A 21,110-nucleotide genomic window follows, 5' to 3' on the forward strand; every position below is an offset into this window, starting at 1 on the left:
GGTTTGATAGTCATCTTACCAAATACATACTGTAGCTTCACTACAGTGGACAAACAGCAGATGGCTGTTTGTAATGTGGCTTTTTGGAAATGCATCCCTTGTTTTTCCTCTGCTTTACCAGTAGGTGGTGGCAAAGATCTACCACTAAGTCTGACTACTGAGAGGCTTTATATCAGTGAGGAGCATTTCAATAAAAGTACCTGCAAACAAGTCCATAATAGACTGAAAAACAATGACCGGTTCAACAGACTTTTCAGAAATAATTCCCAAACATCTAGACATTTTATTATGAAAATAAGAGCACAATTCAAGCACATCTTTCCTTCTATCATGCATTAGAGCCGATGGACACACATGGAGAGAGCATTCTGCTGGACAGTCTCTCTGCTACACCTGCAGTGCAGTTCTTAATGTCTGGATGGTTCACGGGATGCCACAGTGAGGAAGTGCTGCAGACCATCCATGGTCATTAATGTGAATATGGCAGATGATGTACAGTATCTGTATGTGGCTCAGTGATGAAAAAGTGACTGTAGAGTTCTGGATGTGTGCATGTGTGTATGTGTGTGTGTGTGTTAGCGTCACTGTGTTGTTGTTGTTGTTCACTTGGCCTCCTGGGCTTTTTTGGCGCTCTGTTTCTCCTTTGCCTGGTGAGAAAAAGCCAGACATTTTCATTAGTGTCCACAATTTACACAGGAATAAGAGCGGTGTTTTTGTTAATGAAATGCCTTGGCAATTCCATACTTTGTAATTATTTTTACTTCCTGAGACCCTTCTCATTGACCAAAGTCTTTCATCATTTGTCCATTAAAGTCTCTTAAACAACTTGTTAGTGGAAACCAAGATACCCTCATTAAAAATAATGACATGATTAAACAGCGTTCGGTTTCCTTCCTGATCAATCATGACACCCCTGCACTGAAAGGAAATGTTGTGGAAAGCAACAGACAGAAAAAAAAAATACCTTCTCCACCAAAGGTATTAACTGCTGGTACTCTGCCAGCGTCTTCAGTAGCTCCATGATGAAAGGAAGGTAGTTGTGCTTTCGTCGAATGTTTTCAATCTGGGAGAAAACACATAAATCCAACAGGTGAGGGAAAACCGGGCATAACTGATGTGTGCGGAGGAAATGAACAGGGCCTCTGTGGTTAAAGCACATTCAGAGGTGGCTGAAAACACTGCAATAAATACAGCCTCTATATTTATAACAGACTTGTGGGTAGGGCTGGCCGACAAAAAGATCTCGATAGTGGATCACCAAAATGTTTACAGCGATAACGATAAGCTTTGGACAATTTTACTTGATACAGACACATATAACAGCATATCACACAGCAGAAGCAGAAGCCCACTGAGCCCATTACCGGTGAAGAAAGTAAAGACGGAAGGACCATTTTCCTATATATCACAGTCAATGTCACATGAAAGGCAGCATGTGATTGCAGGGAATGTGGTGCTGAGCAGAAACCAACCTTATATCTTTTAAGTTTCTGATTTTCCTCTTCAATAAGGAGCTGGTACTTGGCAATCTCTGACTGGATGGAGCTGAGAAACGTGCTGCTCTGGTCTGTGTCCATTGGTTCATCCTGGGAACAGAAGTGAAAAAGGGTTTCTATATAAGCAAATGATTTGACACCTGCACTCTGATGACAGGATAATTGGTGATGAGGAGTCTTGTGTTTGTTAAACTCCAGCAAGTCTGTGTAAGGCTTGCTTACGACCAGCACAAGGACTTGTGCACAGTGCAATGGGAAACTCAAGCATATATGCACGAGTTTCATTTGAAATAACTTTAAAAAGCAATAATTAGTATATTGAAATAATGGGAAACACCCCACTCCTTAGGTATGTTTGCATGAGGGTTTTCACTGTCAACCTGATGTCAAATCGCAGTAGTAATTCAGGAAATTAAGTTAAACCTTGTGTTTGCTGACCTCCAGTGGTCGAATGTTTCACCTTGCTGCAGTAATGCAGATGCATGCTCAGAGTGAGTGTGACATGAACAGAAAAAAACACATGTCTGCATTGGATCAGGCTCTTTTGCTGCCACTCACCTCAGTCAGCTGAGTCTGGAGCTCTGCAATTTTTCTCTCATATATCATCTTTCTGTCTGACACAATGGCCATTAAGTTGAATCGGATCTCTCCTTCACTGTACCTGAACAGGGAAAGGTCAGTACATACAGAGATAATACTATCTTTGCTTTTAAAGATGTGAAACTATTGAAATGCAAATAAATCAAATGAGATGGATGAAAGAGCTAGTCTGCAAAATCATCATTACTGCACATAATCTTTATATTCATTCTCTTCTGATGTCACTAATCAGTGTTTTAAAAGAAATTGAAGGACATGCAATATTTCAGCATTACAATTTAGCATTAAATGTGCCAGAAAGCATTTGTTACAAAGACATTCACTTCTGTATTCTTTTCTCGATCACCGGGCGAACTGCGCTGATCCAGTCGTCCTGATTGCACGCACCTGGCGACAAACACAAAACAGGAATAAATAAAACTGCAGGTGTCCGTTTATAAAGTAACTGAAAGCACACACTGTACATCGTCATAAAACAGACAGTTTTACGGGAAATGGGCCGTGGCCAACGAGACAAAATTCAGCTGTGCACAGCAGGACCTCACACCGAGGGACTTATTAAAAGAAAAAAAAACCCACAAATTAGGTTTTTCTGCTTACCCAGGTCTATTGGTCCCTCTCGAAGTCCATCCAGCTCGTAAAGTCGGCCGTTTACAGGAACGTAGCTCACAAAGTGAAAGGCGTCCTCATCCTTTGCTGATGACTTTGCATCAAATTCAAACATTTGCTGTCTGCAAATACAAAAAAAAAACAACCCCACACACAATTATAAAATCTAAATTTAAGATAATTATCGCGCAGCAAAACAGAAAACACATGATGCTTCTGTTCTATTAATACACAATAACACAAATTGAAGGCAATAAATGAATGTGATGTAGAGAATGTAAAACATTTTTGTCCTCAATTAAAAAAGGCTTCAGTATATAAGCTGAGAAAGTGCTTCCCATGACAAAAACATGTTTTAGTTCACATTTATTAAATAAAGGAATCAGCGCCGACTGATTTTAGGGGTGACCGACAAATGAACCAGGCTCGCGCTTGCCTGTTTCACAAAAGCAGACTGGCGCATTAGCGACAAATGGGCCAAACGTCAAAAAAGAATGAGGAGCTAAAAATAACATGAAGCCAATCAAACAGAGCTTCTCGTGCTGGATATGATATGAGCAGGAGCTTACCTGGCAAAGCTGTTGTGAACTTGTCGGATCACTTCGGAGTTGCTGAGAGCCAAACCTTTCATCTGCGGAGAGCGGGAGATGCAGGATTATAATGCTGACTGTATAACCCCTGCGTTAAAGATGCAGCAGTGTTATGAAGGGCTATGTGGGACGCATCATACATTCTGCTTTCAAGCAACAAGTCATGCATCCAAATAGTGTTTCAATTATAGTAATAATAAAAAATACTAATTAAAATAAATGACCACTTTGTTTCTTCAACATCATGACTGTAAGTACACTGACTCTTCTATGCAGTGGTTCCAGCGCCGCTTGTGTCCCACATAAATAGTTGTTACCGTTCTAAACTAACTAAAAATAAATAAGGCTGAACATCTAATTGAAATATTGTCGAAAATCACAATATGGCCAAGTGCAAAATCCAAATTGCAGGAGCTGAAATGTGTTGATAGAGGTAAAATGTGTCACAACATGCCATCATAAATGAAGCTTTGTGGCGCTACAGAGATGCCCGGGGCCACAAATCAAATTCTGTAACGGAACATGCGTGTTTACAGATCCCAGCAAAAATCACATCATCATCATTTAGATGTTGCAAAATTAGCATCACCACTAAACTGTAACTTATATCACAATCGCAATATCTGTCAAAATAATCGCAACATTATTTTTTCATGTCGTTCCGCCCTAAAAAAAAAAAATAAAAATACCATAAAGTGGCTTTGTCTGAGCGGAAGAGGTGTCTCTGCTTTGAGTTTTTCCAAACCAGAGGAGAAGTTGAGCATCATAAATTAGTTCCACCTGCTTTTCCTAAATATTTGAGGGACAGACAACTGAGTCATCATAGTTTTAAATGTAAGAGGATAGAACTGACAGTGCTCAAGATGAAAAGGAAATGACTGTATCAAGCTGAGGAGTAAAATTACTGCTGCCAGGAAGAAAGCAGTTTTAAGGTTATTATTTAAAGGAGTAATGAATAATGTATTACTTATTGAGTTAAAAACCACCAAACCATCCTGATGTCACTTCAGTTAAAAAGGGAAGATCCGTGGTTTTCATGACAAATATACTAACAGAAATCATGACATGGATTGAAAAGACAATCCTTAAACTAATGCACGCAATGCAAAATATTAAAAAAACAAAAAAAACCAAAACAAAGTCAGTGTCAATAGAAAAATACCATGAACGTACAGCAGCATCGAAACTCTGTGAAAACTCTCTGAACTCCGTCAGTGTGTCTCCAAGCAGCATGTCAGAATGGGAGCAGTTGAGCAGAACGCTGACTATTGCTTGGGTGGCACAGGCGTTGTTAATGACCTGAAAACACACAGATAAAACATGCAATAATTAACAGGAAAGATAAAAGAAAGAATGACTCATTTTCTGCAAGTGTGTAATGGTATAAAAAAAAAAGGTTCAAATCTGAGAACAGTATGTTAACACTCATGTCAGTATGGAGAAAGATCTTATAATGTGTAAAGAAGAATAATCCAGAGTGAGGGGATGCACTGGCACTCTGTTGTGTGCTGCATGCTTAATGTCATAGGCCCAGTCAATTAAGAGGCACAGCAATTCATAATTAATTAATTATCCAATTCAGCTGAACAACTCTGCACTATTAGACAGTAATAACTTGCAATTACACATTACGCTTTTGTTCTGCTCAGCATGGTTACCATCTGACGCAGCCTGAGGTGGCAAAATATAGAGAAAAATCTTGATTCTTTATCATGCTATCTTTGTTTCAAAGATACACATCAGCAGTTGAAATACTGAGTCAGAATGTGGAGGGACTCACATGCATAAAATGAGAAGGAACAATTTTTATAATAAGATGTAAAGAAGCAGATAGAGGCTGCCACTGTCTTGGCTACGGACTTTAATCTATTACATAATACATAACAATTTCTTGCTAATATCAAAAGGCTCAGTGTTTTTTTTTTTTTTTTTTTATTAAATGACACAACTAAACATACCTGTTTTGCAAAGAAGATGTGATCAAGCCTTGAATCCTGAACGATTGATCCTGCTGGCTCTTCACCCGGCTGCCACTTGAAGAGGAAAATCAACCCATGAACTGGTCTGGGACAGAAGAGATCAATTAAAAAGCCAAGTCTTTATAAGGGAGCATGCAATGCGATTAGCTGCGAGTATGAACATACTTCAAGTTGTCAAAGTTCTCTGGCTCCATACTCCATATCTCTTCAACCTGGGCGCCTTTGCAACCTACGAGAACAAGTAAAGCATTCAAACATCGATTCACACTCACACGCAGTATTGCTTGATTAGGTAAGACCGTTAACAGACGTGAGCTGACAGAGAAGTTTTCCCACAGCAAAGCAAAGAAGTCATCATCCATGAATGAATGTTTGTTTGTTTTTACCCGCCGTTGTTTTGAACGCTGAGTAATGCTAGCCAGTTAGCTTGCCTAATTAAGTTAGCTGCGGTTGCTCAATCATTACATGCACCTTCCGAGGAATGCAGTGATTGGGTTGCTGTTGAAAGTGCATAGCTTCTAAAATATGTTGGTGTCATCTCTCATGGCATTTTCTTCCACTTTGAGCATACGGTTAGTGGTAATTTGGAAGTTATCGTTAGCTTTCGAGCAGCTAGCTAGTTAGCCACCGCTGTCTGATAGCCACGTTACACTGAAAAAGCAGCTAGCGGTAAGCTACCAGTCACTTACCAAAACCTTTAATCAGTTCTGTGAACACGCCAGGATCACTCTCCATCAGACACCACTCTCCTGCGCTTCCGGCCATTCTTCACAATGCTGTTTATTCAACCTACTGTGCACATATACAAGATGCTAATATCCTAGCTTAGCAGTTCACACGCTAGTCAAGCTAATTTCAGTGAAGCACTGATGTGACCTCACCGTAATGCGGTGCAATGTGGGCAATCTGTGTGCGCACGTTTTACCTCACCGCGTACACCGTTAGAGGGGACAAAATATTTAACAAACATGTAATTCCACACATTAGCAAGAGTATTTTCAAAATTATACACGTATCTACACTTATTTAGAAAAAACTAAGATGAATAACCAATTACTAAAAAGTATCTACCAGAACCACAATCAATACCCGCTCTTCTACGAGGAGAAGGGTATAAAATTAAGCACTCTTCTGTAAAATAGCAGAGTAAGACGTGGGAAGCCGATAGTAGACTTTCATTCATATTTATTAATGATAAATATACATTCAAGGCATTAAGAAGAGTCTTTATGACTTGATACATACGCAAATTGATCTATATATACATAATACCGACCAGCATCATGATTCATTAGGTTATACACTTTGGAAAACCAACCACCTACACAATACCAATCACTAACACAGCTATTGCTATTGCTCAGATACGTTGACATAGAAAATGCTTCAACAAGCAAGTAAAAAAATACAAAATGATTATGTTTTCCATAGTCTGGCAAATGACATTTCGCAATAAGATTAAATGTTCAAATACTTAGCACAATAAAAAGTGCTGATCATACAAAAATCTATAGTTCTTTCAGTCTTACAAGACATGGAGAATAAAGTCAAACTCCATTGAAAGAAGGTGGATATTGAATGAAACTGTTAATACAACCCAACGATGTTCACAATTTGGTGATGCTTGATGCTGAAAGAGGTCATGCTTCTTTTGTGAGTGTAACATTGTTCAATAAAACAACTGTGCAGAAGAGAGTAGTTCACTATTCAGAGGTTTTGTTTAAAAGATGGCAGCTTTAATAATAATACTGTACATCCCTGGATGAAAATGCATGTAGCCTAACTTCAAGTATCCAATACACTTTGATAAATAAGTAACACAGTGTTCAAGCAATGTACAACTTGTAGCATGAGATCAAGCAAACATTTAACAAATACAGGATTGAGAAAGAGTATAAGAACGGTTAGTCATTTAGTGGACTCAAACTGTCCGCTGCCCGAGCCATCGGAGCTGGTCGCAGCGCAGCAGGGAGCGCATTGTTCAATCAGAGGCAACAACTTTCCCTGCTGATGGAGCTGTTTGGTATCAGAGCCACCCCCGATGCAGTTTCCATTAATGAAGACTCTCGGCACCTGAATGCACAAATTATATCATAACATTAGTACAGTGTGATGAGTGGTTCTCAAACAAGGAATTGGAGTAACATTTTCCCTGTTAAGCTTTTATTTATATCATATGAATAATTTTAGACTAGAACCTTTAAGCTTGTAATTTAATTTTACAGTTTTTAACCAGGACCTTCAGTATTTGGATCAAGTAGCTCATGAAGGTGTGTCAGATTTCGGATCTACAGCTATCATTTCAATGTGTCAGATAAAGATTTAATCAACATTTCTATAAATAACAGTATCAGATCAGAATCAAAATTAGCCAATATCCAGTGTTAAAGGACTCGAATCAGGATCAGGGCCAAAAGGTTCCCTAGTTTGAAATGCCAGTTTACCTATTGAACATCAGTGATGTCAGTGAGATGAGGTGTCTGCGCAGAGCTCAGAGGATACTAAAAGACAGCACCCACCCCACCCACAGCCTGTTCACCCTGCTGCCGTCTGGCAAGCCACACACAAGTATCCGCTGCTGTGCCACCAGACAATAGAGCTGCTTCTTTCCTCAGGATCTGAGACTCCTCAATTCATCCTCTACACTCAACCATAAAAAAATGTTTTTCTGTTTTGTGTGTGGCATATATGGACAGCTTGCATTTTGTTTTACAGCCCTGTGTTCTACAATGATAGTCTCTGAAGTCAGAGATGAGCTGTGATTATATTAATTGTAAAGCTCATTAACAACATTCAGTTGTCGAACAAGAACTCATTGACAACTTTCACAGCTGTGAAAGAAAAAGAGGAAGAACACAGTGAATCCGCAGTATAATAAAGTAAAAGCTGAAAACTAAATGTGTAAATTGGTCTTGGATGTGCAAATAACACACTGGTATATAGGCCAGGTTTTTAAAATAATTTTCATCTGAAAGACAACTTAAATATTGTAACTTTAATCAAGGGTCAGTGACTTTACTCCAAACATGTGATAGTATTCAACAATCATTATTATCCGATCAGTTACTTCCATTAAATGTATATGTTTGCAACCATTAAGGACTATAATCTGAAAAAGGTGCAGCCTACTCTGGTCGTTCTCATGACTCAGATTCAGCTATTTTCATCAAGCTAAAGTTCTAATTCTTGGCTGCAGCCCATCAAAAACTGCAGTCAAGTCAACCTAGATTAAACTTAAATGCAGAGCTGCCAGAACAAATAAGCTATCAAATATCCATGTTTTGATTCTCTTTTAAATAAATGATGATCTAACAGCCTGTGAAGTTATTTTGAATTGCAATCCTAAAATACAAACACGAGGCTCTTACCGTCCTGGCACCAGTCATCTGAGCTAAGGCCTCTTGCAGTCTCCTCCCGTCATTGTGCTCATCCAGTTCAATCACTTTGTAAGTCGCACCAATTTCATTGAACACATTCTTGGCCATTTTGCAATAAGGACAGGTGGTCTTGGAAAATATCACAACACAGTTCTGTGACACCACTTCCTGAAAGGTCAGGCAAAAATGAGACTTAACTAAATATCAGCAGAACACAGAAATAAATTGCACATACCAGACCTCAAGTGAATTGCTGGACAAAGGCAAGAGGAACCACAACCATTACTAAATATTTTCATAGTTAATTTTTAGTCAGTGAACAGGGGCAGAGGGTGCATTAACAAAACTTGATACATGCATTCACTGCAGCCCAACAACTTTCTAAATCAAAAATTTCTAAAAGTTACAATTCAAACTGAACCCTCATCTTATCTTATCACAACAGGAGGCAAATACTGGTACAAACTGAACGAAATCTGAGGGATGGTGGCGGACTGTACTAACTGTGCGGAAATCAACATTTTTTTCAAGATTTTTTTCAGAAATACCTGAAACTTGTCTCATTGCTTTTAATGCAAAAATTCATCAAACAAAATTAAAACTAGGTTGTAGAAAGATCCAAAGGGATTGTAGAGTACCAAAAGATCTAACAAGACGACTGCAGGTAACAAACCTAGAAGCAGCTACTCACCTGAACAAATTGTAAGCAGGCCGTGCTGGACCCCACAGTACTGGAGGACGTGAAATTCCCCATTCTGAAAAAGACGGAGCACAATAGTTAGTACCTGAAGGCATCCCGCCTACTGTTGTACATCAGAATCTCCTGGGATCTAACTGACACAGACTACAAGGATTAACACAACACAGCGAGGCCACATTCCAGTAATAACCTTAAAAACATGACGAAATCACAGGAGGAGACGACCTGAAGGCCAATAATTAGCATAAAAATAACATTTAAATAGAGGCTAACTGCTGGTCTGAAAACACCCATGTCTCCTGGTTTAGTCCTTGCCACTGGTTTTATCCCGTTCAAAATACCGTCTCCTTATAACGGCTGGTCTACTACTGCAATAAGGTTAATGTGCTAAGTAATCCAGGATTAGGAGTACACATGCTCTTCACTGGCACTGGCAATTAGCTCAGATTTGATGGGAATAGGCGGCACGCCAAACTCCACTTAAAATGTGCCAATATTAAGACGGCACGCTAATGTGAAAACTAATAACACTTCGTAAACGTGGATATGAATGTTAAATTAAACTTGACCACTTTATTGTAAATTTGGTATACAGTTGATGCACTTTCCAGTACTTGTTTAGGTTAAATCTAAAGGTTTCTAATATTATATAAACAACATGTAAACTAAAATTTGGTGGTAAATGGCGTAAGTCAACGTTTACGTTAGCTAACGTTGACAACAACAGGCATGCCAATGATAAAGGTTGGATTTTTATTAAATGATGGATTGTTGATGGATCACATGCATGCCGAATTTGCCACAGGAACGTGTTCATTCATACACGTCACCAACACTGCCTGTTTGTCGATTAGTAGGGCTCTTTAAATAGATTAAACTTTAAATTAAGGTACTTCAAACATATGTTTGGCATGGTAAAGGTAACGTTACGTTAAGCATGCGGACCGGAACCGAAAATGCTGTCCGGCGATGACCGATTTTTTAATGTTGGATGTACGTTTCCTTCCGTTCAAGTGTTGCTGTTGTAATCGTTCGTGGTTGATTTAAACCACCTAGCTAGCCATCATTTCAGTCAAGCGAGCGGGAATGACCTTCGGCAGCCGGTCCATGCCACCCTGGGAAGACATCCTGCTCGAGCGAACATGGAGAAAAAATAACAAACGGCCACAAAATAATCGAGCTGCTGGCCTGAATGAAACATGCGGTTAGTGTACAAGCAGGTCTGAAGTTACACACAACCCCTGGCTGTTCCAGCACGGTTGCTTTCGCCCCTTTTTCCTACTGTTTATGCCTGTCTGGAGCCTACCTTACGTGACCACCGGAAGTAGTTTCTGACGCAAGCCGCAGTTTCAACGTAACGGCCAAACGTCAACAAACGTGTGATTACACAGGCTGCTGTGACGAAGGTGCTGTATATATTCAAGAAGACATAATGATGGGTGTAAAGTAACGGCCCCCATCCCATAAAAGCTTAATCTTTCTTATTAAATACAATAATATTCCCCCAAAACAGAGAGCAGAAAGCTCTGATTTTATCATTTTATTGACTAAATATCAGATCCACTTATACCACAAATTCGACAATCTAATAAACTCTGCATATTTGATCTTCAAACTGAACTTTTAAGTATACATAAATGAATATATATTACATTCCATATACAGTATATTACGCTTTGCCATACTTGATGTTTCCCCTCATATCTTTATTCTTTTATACATGTGTGTTATTTGACAATAAACAGGAAACAAACACCGCAACTGTAATGAGCTAAAATATGTTTTTGTTACAATGACCAACTGAACCAGTATAAGCAGCTGTAACTTATCAAACACAGCAACAGAGGATGTCTATCAATTCTATTTGTACTCAGACTCCGTAGTGAAAGAGGAAGAGTGCAAAAAAAATGTACTTGTGCATATATTCAGGCAGGATTAGTAGCAAATTCTGACAGGACTGAGTAATAGGTAGTAGTTATATTAATAGTGGGTGACAGGGCTGCCTCATCACCTGCGTTGAGTGTGCTGAGGTCAAAGAGAGTCGAAATAACGCTCCTCTGTCACCACACTCTGTACACGGGCATCAAAGCTGCTACAAATGCAGATTATTCCCTCCGTTATCCTCAAAGGTTTTCATTCCCCTCCTTCCTTCCTCTTCAAATGCACGAGGAAATGTATTAGTTCAGAAGTGAGTATTTCCCATTTTACCATGTTATCCCAGAATAGGCTCATAGGCTAGGGAATCAATCACAAATCTAGAGATATCTGACGAGGCAGCACCAAAGTCTCACTTCAAATACCTTTTTTTTTTCAAAGCCAAGCAAGAAATGCATCATTTCAGAATGGATTCACACCATCAAAGAGATCTGCAGTTTTGCCCTGGGGTGGGCAATGTCCCGACACAAATCCAGAAATGTTATGAGGGACAGTGGGGAATAGTGTTAGGGTTCAGATACCTGCTCACAGCACAGATACACATGATGAAAGACAAGGAGAATTCGTCCAAATGAGTCCTGCAGCCTCAGTCATTTTGGTGAAGCTGGATAGAGCTTCAGCGTTAAGCTGGAGTCAAAACCTTTCCCTGCATTTAAAAGGCTTCATCCATTATCTCCGTATAAGTGTGAGTGTGTTCAGTTTACAAGTTCAGCCAGCTCTTAGTTTGTTTTCAACCGGTTCTGTTTCCATCTTCATGTCTCATTAAGTCTCCTGTCACTTCAAATCCTGCCTTCCTCTCATGCCATCCAATCAACTCATTCTCCTCCCCTGGTCTCCATCTCCTCGCCTGCGGCTCATTTCCTCCTTATTCCTTCACTGTATATATACCAGTCCGCTTTCACTTAGACCCCATCAGGTTGTCCCGTGTTTTTGCCAAGCTGTTGAGCATTTCTAGAATTGATGCCTGATCTCTCCTCTTTCTTTTGCACGACAGATATCAGCCTGCCTCTCTTTGGATTTGTTTGCCTGAGTAAAACTGATCTCTTGGTTTTGACCTTGCCTGATTTTGATAAGTAAATTAAACCTTCCTTGCAGCTTTGTCTGCTTCATTGTCACGCTTTTGGATTCTTCTCTGCCAGCACCAGCGAACGTTACACTTCCCATGTAAAATCATCTCACTCAGATGAAATTGACATTGCCTGTACTGGGGTCATGGGGCGAGGGAAAAACTGATTCCCACTGGCTGGCCAAAGGGTTGACATGGCAATGGACATCACACCTATCTGACAGGCATATAACCTCTGAATTGAGACGTCTTTTCATTAAATTTTGTGTTCCTGAAGAGAAAAATCCTCCATTACTGGTCAAATTAAGCACTGTCGAGGCACTTTTAGCGCATTAGATAACTGCCATGTAGTATTTTTCTCTTACAGCGGTAGAAAGACAAACCTGGGCACAAATGCTAAAGAGTCTCAGCTGGCCAGTTAATATGATAACTGGCAAAAACTCTTAAAAGTGACAAGAATTTAAAGAAGCATATTTCATGTACTATTCAGGCACAGCCAGGAAGATGTGTTTGCGCCTTCCTTCATGTAAAACAGCTCGGTAATGAGGCGCAGAAAAACATTTCCAGCAGCAATGAAATTCTGACATGTGGAGCTGGTTTCTGTTGACAAATGGCCGGTGGACGTAGTCACACTCCAGAGTGCCACTGAGCCATCTAATTGTTGATGCATGTAATGGTAATGCCACTATTACATCTATAGTCTCCTGGATGTTTGCACCCACACATATAAAATGGGCTGATCACATTTAATATGCCATCTCTATGCAAAATATTATGCGATACTGGTTAAACAACACAAAGCATTTTGCTGCAGCAGAAGGCCATACTTTAGCAATAACATATAAAAGTTAATGCGTCAGAAGATCAGGGCTTGGTCAAAAGCGTAAAAACCAAGCATCATTCAGGAGATGGACTCTGTGTCATTTGCTGTGCATATAATTTGTCTTTGGAAAAGAAGAAGCAGCCATTAGTGTGATCTTTATCACACATCTCATTGGCTTTAGGCCTCAGATGCCTCCCTTTGACAAATCACAGGCAGCACAGGGTGACTTGTTGAAATGCCTCTTCTGGTTTTGCATTTGTTTGTGATACAAATCACAGTGTGTTCGAGCCTATTCAAGCATATATTGTAGAAGACAGACGTCCATGGAAATCTCCTCATGGACTGGAAACCAGTCCATCACCGTGATAGTACAAAGATGCTGTCACATTCATGCATATCAGCAATTCACCGTCTAAAATCGTCCTTTGTGGAAGGTTGGATTGGTGGAGGGAACACACATAAACACCAGGTTCTTCACAGGGAGGACATATAATCTCCACACAGTTAAAGTCAGGTTATGTTCCACCAGAACAAGTTCCTGAGACGTTTTGTCCAACTACGACGGAAATCAAACTTATTAAGTTGAATGACAACATTAAAAGGCGATTACATCCAGACGGTCTCTCCTGGAAGGCCTTCACAGTGTTGCACGTGGTTATGTGTGTGAAACGCGACAGAAATAGCTGTGTTAAGAATGCAAAAAGACAGCTAGCGAGAAGCTGGAGCCCTCCTCCTCACGGCTGGCTAATCATGGCGTGCAGTAGGTGTCAATGTCGGAAAGTTACAGAGATGGTCGGACACAGCCCCGCAATCCCACATCGGTAAAGGTGTGTGTGAAAAGTGAGAGTGATGAGTCACATTTCCGCCCCACACTGTCTGACACAATCCGGTCCTCCTCTTCTTTCCCGCGGAAAAAAAAGAGAAATGGACAACAGAAATGCACAACGGTGACAAATCACATGGCCAAATCTTAGCGAGACATGCTTGGTTCTTATTCATTCTGAACGCCGGGGGGCCTCACAGGCACTCACAGATTAACTTCTTGATTGACCAGCTAATGATTTACCTTTCTGGGAAGTATTTTGATGTCAGCGCAGTAACTAACTAATTTGATGTAAGGTATTAAGCATTTCGATTAGGTATTTTGATCTATAATTGAACAGGCAATAATGAAAAGTTCTGTTTTCATTTATTTTTGCACACATTCAGTTTTAGATTTTCAGCATATCTATCATTTTATTTCTGTCATCTCAGCTTTTGAGGACAGAAACTGGTGAGTCTTAAGACGCTTGCTTTCTTACTTTCTCTGCACATGATTATATTTTCTCTACTGTTAGCAGTTGCTTTAGGCAAGCAGCCTGATACTATTGAAAAATGTCAATTGTCGTCTCCATTGATCAAAGTGTAGCTCTTGGCCATAGCTTGATTGAGTGCTGTGGAGTTTCTGCTTAACAGGCAATTGGCAAAGTGCATAATAACTCATTTTTAGTCAGTTCATCAATAAGCTAACACCAAAATCTATAGCACTTATCATGCGGATAAGTAAAGTGTGTGTCACTGTGATTTTTCACTCCATGTGAGTTTCAGTCAGGAATGGAGCTGAGCTGCAGCCAGACTCCTGGTTTTCATCCTGGCTGTCAGTCAGGATGGCCTGGCTTGATTCCAAGCCTGCTTAAGACCAGGTCCAAAGGGGTGAAGACCGAGGCAGCCCTGTGGTAAGAGAAAAACAGGACTTATTAAAGGCTAAGAACAGCAATAAAACTGTACTTAGGGTTTTTCCAATGTCAGCCTTGATCTATATTTTTAATGGAAACATTCAATTCAATCACTCTATGGCCCATTTTTAACTTCTTTTAGCTGATTAATTCGTTTTTCTACACATTTAACTGTATAGTTCAGCAATTTCAGCCAAAACTGCCTCAATGAACCCACTGTACAATACAAACTCCTTAAAAGTTAGTGTTAGTCAGCTAAAGAGCTGAGCATTTTTTTTCTGGTGAAGTTAATGAGAGGTAAAATGCTGCTAAAAGCTGGAGCAACATTCGTCAGGTGAATGCGAACATTACTTTGTGTCTGCTGGATATGGAGGTCTTCAACAACTTTCTAAGCCATAATATGTGGCGGTTGTGTGTTTGCCAGGTGTTTGTTTTTCTGCCCTCTAGTGGCCAAAATTATGCAGCTTTCAGAAATATGAACGTTTCTGCAGACATTTGAAGAGCCTTTGATAGACATAATTCAAAGATGCTGTAATTCGTCCTTTCAAATTGAAAAGGTGAAAACCAACCCCATTAAAACACCTTAAGTCAAAACGCTTCTTAAATTAAGTACAGGGAAAGGTCTATGTTACAATCCATTATTTTATACTGATTTAAATATATGACAAACCCCTTAATTATCAATTTCAGATATACAAGTGGCTTTTACAAGGAAAAAAAACTGAAACCCTTCAAATTTTGCTGAAGTACTGTTGTGCTGTTGTGGGACAATACTCCAAGCTAAGACCAGGCTGGACTCAACTTCGAACAACGATTCAGACTGTGTAGAGTTATGGTCAAATAAACAAAGGTGTATGACAGAGATATCGCCCTCCAGTCAGCTGAAAACATAGACTCCTCAGTTCAGATGACAGCAAGCGTGCTTTAAGAGCGTCCCAGGTTAGAGAGGAAAAATTAGATAATGCCCCCTGATTTGTTTGGTCTCTGGAAGCTTAATTTCACATCAAAGGGCTTTCAAAAAAATCGGTGCATGGCAAGCAACAATCACTTCTGATAGCTCAAGCCTGGCTCCGTTGTAGGGTGAGTGCATTTTCTTGGATCTGCACTCAGTTGTTGACTGCTTATCCAGCCACTGTCCTCAGAGGCACAGTGGCCTTCCAGCGCAAAACAACAGATACTATGGCCGCAATATATTTCTCAGACAGAACGATTTATGGGGCCATCACTATTAATCATTACCACGGAAAGGAAGATTGCCTAACTCATCCCGAACCCCCATAGAAATGTAATTCTCCCCCTGCCTCAAGTGCTTATAGGGGTGAGCTGCAGATGCATTTTGCCCAGGCTCTGGCTCGGTCTTACACTGGCATGGCAATAAGCTGTGTTGATTTAATATCCGTTTGCCGCATGCATTTTCTTAGACGTGTAATCAGTCCACAAGGTTCTGCGAGAGGCTGTCATGAATCTCGTCGGCCGTATCGCTACCCCGCCACCACCGCCACACCCCCACCCCTCGTCCTCCGGTGGACAATCACCAGCTCGCCAGCAGGACACGGCAGATCCAGCAGCCATTCCTGATTACGCCTCATGGCTCAGGCTGCCGATTGGCTGTCAGGATGCAATCATGCAGTTTGTTTTCTTTTCTTTGGTTTTCACGGTTTTCTTTGGTGCAGCATTGTCTCCTGAAATTTTTGTCAAAATGATTGAGAGCATGTTTTGTAATGCAAATACACGTTCCGTGCGCAAGAAGGGAGAAAAACTCAAAACTGAAATCATAAAGATGTCCTGGATGAATGCTGATTCAAAGTGGAAGAATCTGTCTTGCCTCTCACAAGCCTGGAGCTTGCATGTTTGCACTGAGCACATAATTTACAAAATTGGCTACAAGTGGGCAGCTATTCTCTCATGTTGCCACTATACTGGCACATGACGACGGACTTCATTTCCCAAGAAATGTTTCCATGCACCATTTTTCTTATTTAAGTCCAGGTAGCTGATTCAGTTCTATGCTAAAGAACCGGGAGGCTGCAGACCGCCGTGATCGGCCTGCCTCCATTGTGTCTACAGGTCTTTTACAGTTGGGTCGCAGTAGAACACAACTGCATGCTTTTATTTTATGAGTGAATCATAAAAGCACAATCATTTCTTGCTATTGATGCTCCCACGTCGTAGGTGACGTTTGTGGAAAGTCTTAACTTCCCCATGTCACGCCACGAGGCACTTGTTGAGTCTTTGAGTCACGGATGGTGGAGTCAGTATGGCATCATAGCAGTGTTTGAGTGTAACTGTGAGAGGAGCATTAAATTCAAACCTGCTGCCAGCTCCTGACTCACGCCAAAAAGATCTTACCTGTGATAAAATGTGGTTTTATTTTTCTAATTTAAGAATAAGCACACTTCTGTAATCCTGGTCACTGTTCATTGGAAGGAATCAAATGCATAGAAATGCATAGAAACAGAATTAAAGCTGTATTGATTAGTTGATAAGTTTACTAAAAGAAAATTAATTAACTACTTTACCCATTTGTGTCAATTTTCCAGCAGCCTTTGTTTTTTTGGACTTTGAACCCAGAGCTCTGCCACATTATGATGGACGCTTTTCAAAAATGGCATTTTCTTGTAAACAATTAAACTTGAGAAAGTGATCAGTGTATAAGATAATGTTTGAAAATATTATTAGTTGAAGCCCAAAATAAAACTTACTGAAAATGAGTTCAGGTGCTGAACTGCTGGCATTAAAACTCAGTTTGATTGTCTCTTACATTCTCAAATCAAGGCTAGGCAGTCTGCAGAGAGAGCTCATATGTACAATATGCACACAGTTAAACAGGATGAGGCTTTGCTTAGCCTACTGAGTCTGGTCACCTGCGTGTGGGAATACCTGTGAGAACAACATGGGATCAGGACCACGGGGGGCGTTTGTGACAACCCATGTTAAGGGCCCAGCACACCCACATAGGCGCCCTCAGTGTTCTGTTAGACCTCTGTTCAGGCTGACCACCAAAATCAATGTATCAATAAGAATGATTTGTCCACCAGGTGAGTGAGGGAGGTGTCATTTAAGGCCAGTCTTTAACCCCAAAAACAAATACTGGTCCGACTAAGCGCAAACCAGATGGGATGCCGTGTTGCTGTAGGGTGCTGTGGTAGCCATGCTGGTTAAATGTGCCTTGAATTTTGAATAAATCAACAACAGTGTCACCAGCAAAGCCCCCCCACACCTTCACACCTCCTACTCCATGCTTCACGGTGGGAACCAGACATGTGGACACAATCCGCTCACCTTTTCTGTGTCTTTTTTGGTCTGATTCTGTGTCTTTTCTGGTCTGATGAGTCTGTGTCAAAGACACGGACTCATCAGACCAAAGTGCAGACCTCCACTGGTCTAATGTCCATCCCTTGTGTTTCTTGGCCCAAACAAATCTCTTTTTCTTGTTGTTCTTCCTCAGTCGTGGTTTCTTTGCAGCTATTCCACCATGGAGGCCTGATTCACGTCTCCTCTGAACAGTAGATGTTGAGATGTGCCTGCTGTGTGGGCTCTAACCTGAGCTGCTGTTAATTTACGGTTTCTGAGGCTGGTGACTCTGATGAACTTGGTCTTCCTTTCCTGGGGCGGTCCTCATGGGAGCCAGTTTCATCAAAGCGTTTGATGGTTTTTGAAACTGCGCTTGAGGAAACATTCAAAGTTCTCGAAATCTTCCCGATCGACTGACCTTCATGTCTTCGAGTAATGACTGACTATCGTTTCTCTTTACTCAGCTGAGTGGTTCTTGCCATAATATGGATTATAACAGTAGTCAAATGGGGCTGTTAACTGTGTACCAACCCTACTTCTGCACAACACAACTGATGGTCTCACACACATTAAGAAGAAAAGAAATGAACTCTTGACATGACAAACCTGTTAACTGAAAACCCTTTCAGGTGACTGCCTCATGAAGCTGATTGAGTGAATGCAGAGAGTGTGCAAAGCTGCCATCAAAGCAAAAGGGGGCTACTTCCACAAATCTAAAATATAAAACTCGTTCCCTTTTCTGTTTACTACATAATTCCACATGTGTTCCTTCATAGTTTTGATGTCTTCAGTATGAATCTACAATGTAGAAAGCAATAAAAATAAAGAAAAACCATTGAGTGAGAAGGTGTGTCCAAAAGTGTGAGTCTTTAAAGTTTTGAGGCGGCAATCTATGGCTGAATGTTTTTCTTTATTTATTAGAAGGATTTTAGGGATGGGTACAGACGTTTCAATTCCACATTATCAGGAAGCCGAAATCCTCCAAAACAAGCTGCTAGTTTTTGTGCGATTGCAGATCAAAATGTCAACGCAGGGCTCGGAAATATGCGGACTTGTCCAAGACGTTGGTACAAAGTCCAGTCGAAGGAGAAAAATGTTTTCTTCCTTTAAAGAAAGTTGTGATCTAGATGGATTACATAGAAGGAGACCAGAAACACGCGTCCACGGCTCTGTTTAAATGAATTCTGTGCTCCTCCTCCTGCTCGTGTCATCTTTACTTTTTAAATGCCCCCGCTGAAAGATTGGACGTGGCTCGTGTCAGCTGAGACGGGCCGCGCTATCGACGGTGACATTTGTTTTAGGGAAGGTTACGACAACGTGTCAAGTAAGTATTCTCCTGACTGCTGTCAACACGAATTGCTGTTTTTGTTGTTGCTGTCGAGGGGACAGGTGGAGGGCCCGCTGTTGACACAAATTGGATTGGTGGCATGTCAGGTTAGCGTTTAGAAGTCTAAAAAGGACAGGTCCCGATTCTTTTGACTGTGTGTGTGTGTGAGGGTGTGTGTGTGTGTGGTGGTTGGCTCCTTGTTATTCAGGATGGACGCTGGCCAGTGTGTGTTTCTGTGATAGGAAAGGCGGACACCAGTTGTTTCAGTGGCTCGAGGTGTCGGAAGAGATTTCACAGCTCCTTGAGCACAGTAATCCTGGAGCTCTTGATACAAGATGGCAAATAAAACGGCCCCCTGGACGATGCTGAAACACTTACTGAACCCCACTTCCACTGATCTGTATCGCTCCACAATGTGGAGTGCTGTTGTCCCCTACAAATAAGGTCAACGGCGCCGTGCTATACAGTGTTATTTTCTCCGGATTCATTAAATGCTTCTTCTTTTCTTTATCATACACTCATACAAGCTGCACATTAAAATGGTATGTATGAATGCATTAATTAAATGCTACATCTCACATGCTCATTCAGTTGCATTTATACTTGACTGACATTTCAATCAGAGGCAGTGTGCCTGGATATTAGAAAAGTAACATTAATTGTTATTATTTCAAAGTCTGAGATACGTGATAGTTTTTAAGGTGAGTCAAGCCATTAATTTTTTTCCTTCTCTCACATTTGATTGATATTTTCATGTCAATGTACAGAACCAGGTGTGAATGTATTCTAAAATAGCAAATGGATTGAATAAATGTGACAGACGTGAGTGGAGCTGGCTTTAATTTGACACAGACGAGCTGTTTTTTTTTCTACCTGTGCTCTGTCGAATCTGAGTCAAAGCCAAACAAGGTGTGCTTTGTGTAATTTTGCTTTCACACTGAAGAGGGCAGAGTTGCTTTGTTGTACTGCTCAACAACCCAAACGCAGTGACAAAGCCTGACACTGAATATTTTACGGAGGATTTAATCAGCTGAGGAGTGAAACACTTTGCGGCAGGAACAACCGGCACTTTTGATCCTGTTGTGTTCATCTATTCTGCTCATACGTACGGTCAACAGTCATTTGCTTTGCTTTAATGTTACCTGTCAGATGCCGTTTTCCAATTTAACGTGAGCGCCGTGTGCACAAACTGGGCACAAACAGGACAATTACTAATGCGGTTATGTAGTGCACAGTGGTACCACACATCAGGGGGAAAACGCAGCATTTATCAGTAATAATCCTCGACCCCTGAGGCTCAGTGGGCCAAGGTAGATAAGTAAACGGCCTGTCGCTGCCGCTGTTCCTGTGTGGGTGGCCTGCAGCAATCACAGATGACGCCCTGTTGGCTGTGGAAGCTGGCGATCCATCTTCCCCCAGCTCCCTTCTTCTTCTTCTTCTTCTTCTTCTTCTTCTTCTTCTTTCTCTCTTATCTTTTTTTAAGAATCCTTCCCCCAGTGCAGTTTTATCAGCCGGCCTCAGAGCCTCCAAGCAGAGCGCCAGGCCTCTGTGTGTTGCTTTATCGGGAGCAGGAATTACGTTGACCTTGCGGCAACTTAA

At 40.9% G+C, this 21,110-nt stretch overlaps 2 protein-coding genes across 4 annotated transcripts; both read right to left on the reverse strand.

Moving 5' to 3' along the window:
- Positions 1-230: 230 nt before the first annotated feature.
- uchl5 (ubiquitin carboxyl-terminal hydrolase L5) lies at positions 231-6,127 on the reverse strand. The gene is made up of 11 exons (XM_041934956.1): positions 5,964-6,127; positions 5,440-5,503; positions 5,254-5,359; positions 4,469-4,594; positions 3,275-3,336; positions 2,697-2,827; positions 2,420-2,483; positions 2,055-2,157; positions 1,473-1,586; positions 965-1,063; positions 231-647 (listed from the first exon to the last, which is right to left on the reverse strand). Exons 1-11 carry the CDS (start codon positions 6,037-6,039, stop codon positions 603-605), a joined length of 990 nt encoding a protein of 329 aa, XP_041790890.1. The 5' UTR covers positions 6,040-6,127; the 3' UTR covers positions 231-602.
- A 322-nt stretch (positions 6,128-6,449) lies between these two features.
- glrx2 (glutaredoxin 2) lies at positions 6,450-10,680 on the reverse strand. 3 transcript variants are annotated; one of them, XM_041934959.1, is made up of 4 exons: positions 10,658-10,680; positions 9,343-9,406; positions 8,643-8,819; positions 6,450-7,347 (listed from the first exon to the last, which is right to left on the reverse strand). In XM_041934959.1, the coding sequence occupies exons 2-4, from the start codon at positions 9,403-9,405 to the stop codon at positions 7,183-7,185; spliced, it is 405 nt and encodes a 134-aa protein (XP_041790893.1). In that variant the 5' UTR covers position 9,406; positions 10,658-10,680; the 3' UTR covers positions 6,450-7,182. The 3 variants fall into 3 exon arrangements, with proteins under 3 accessions (XP_041790893.1, XP_041790892.1, XP_041790894.1); XM_041934958.1 differs by lacking the exon at positions 10,658-10,680 and adding an exon at positions 10,443-10,646; XM_041934960.1 differs by lacking the exon at positions 10,658-10,680 and adding an exon at positions 10,282-10,411.
- Between the last annotated feature and the right edge of the window lie 10,430 nt (positions 10,681-21,110).

Source organism: Chelmon rostratus, chromosome 4, assembly GCF_017976325.1.
Source record: "Chelmon rostratus isolate fCheRos1 chromosome 4, fCheRos1.pri, whole genome shotgun sequence".
NCBI classification, from domain to species: domain Eukaryota; kingdom Metazoa; phylum Chordata; class Actinopteri; order Chaetodontiformes; family Chaetodontidae; genus Chelmon; species Chelmon rostratus.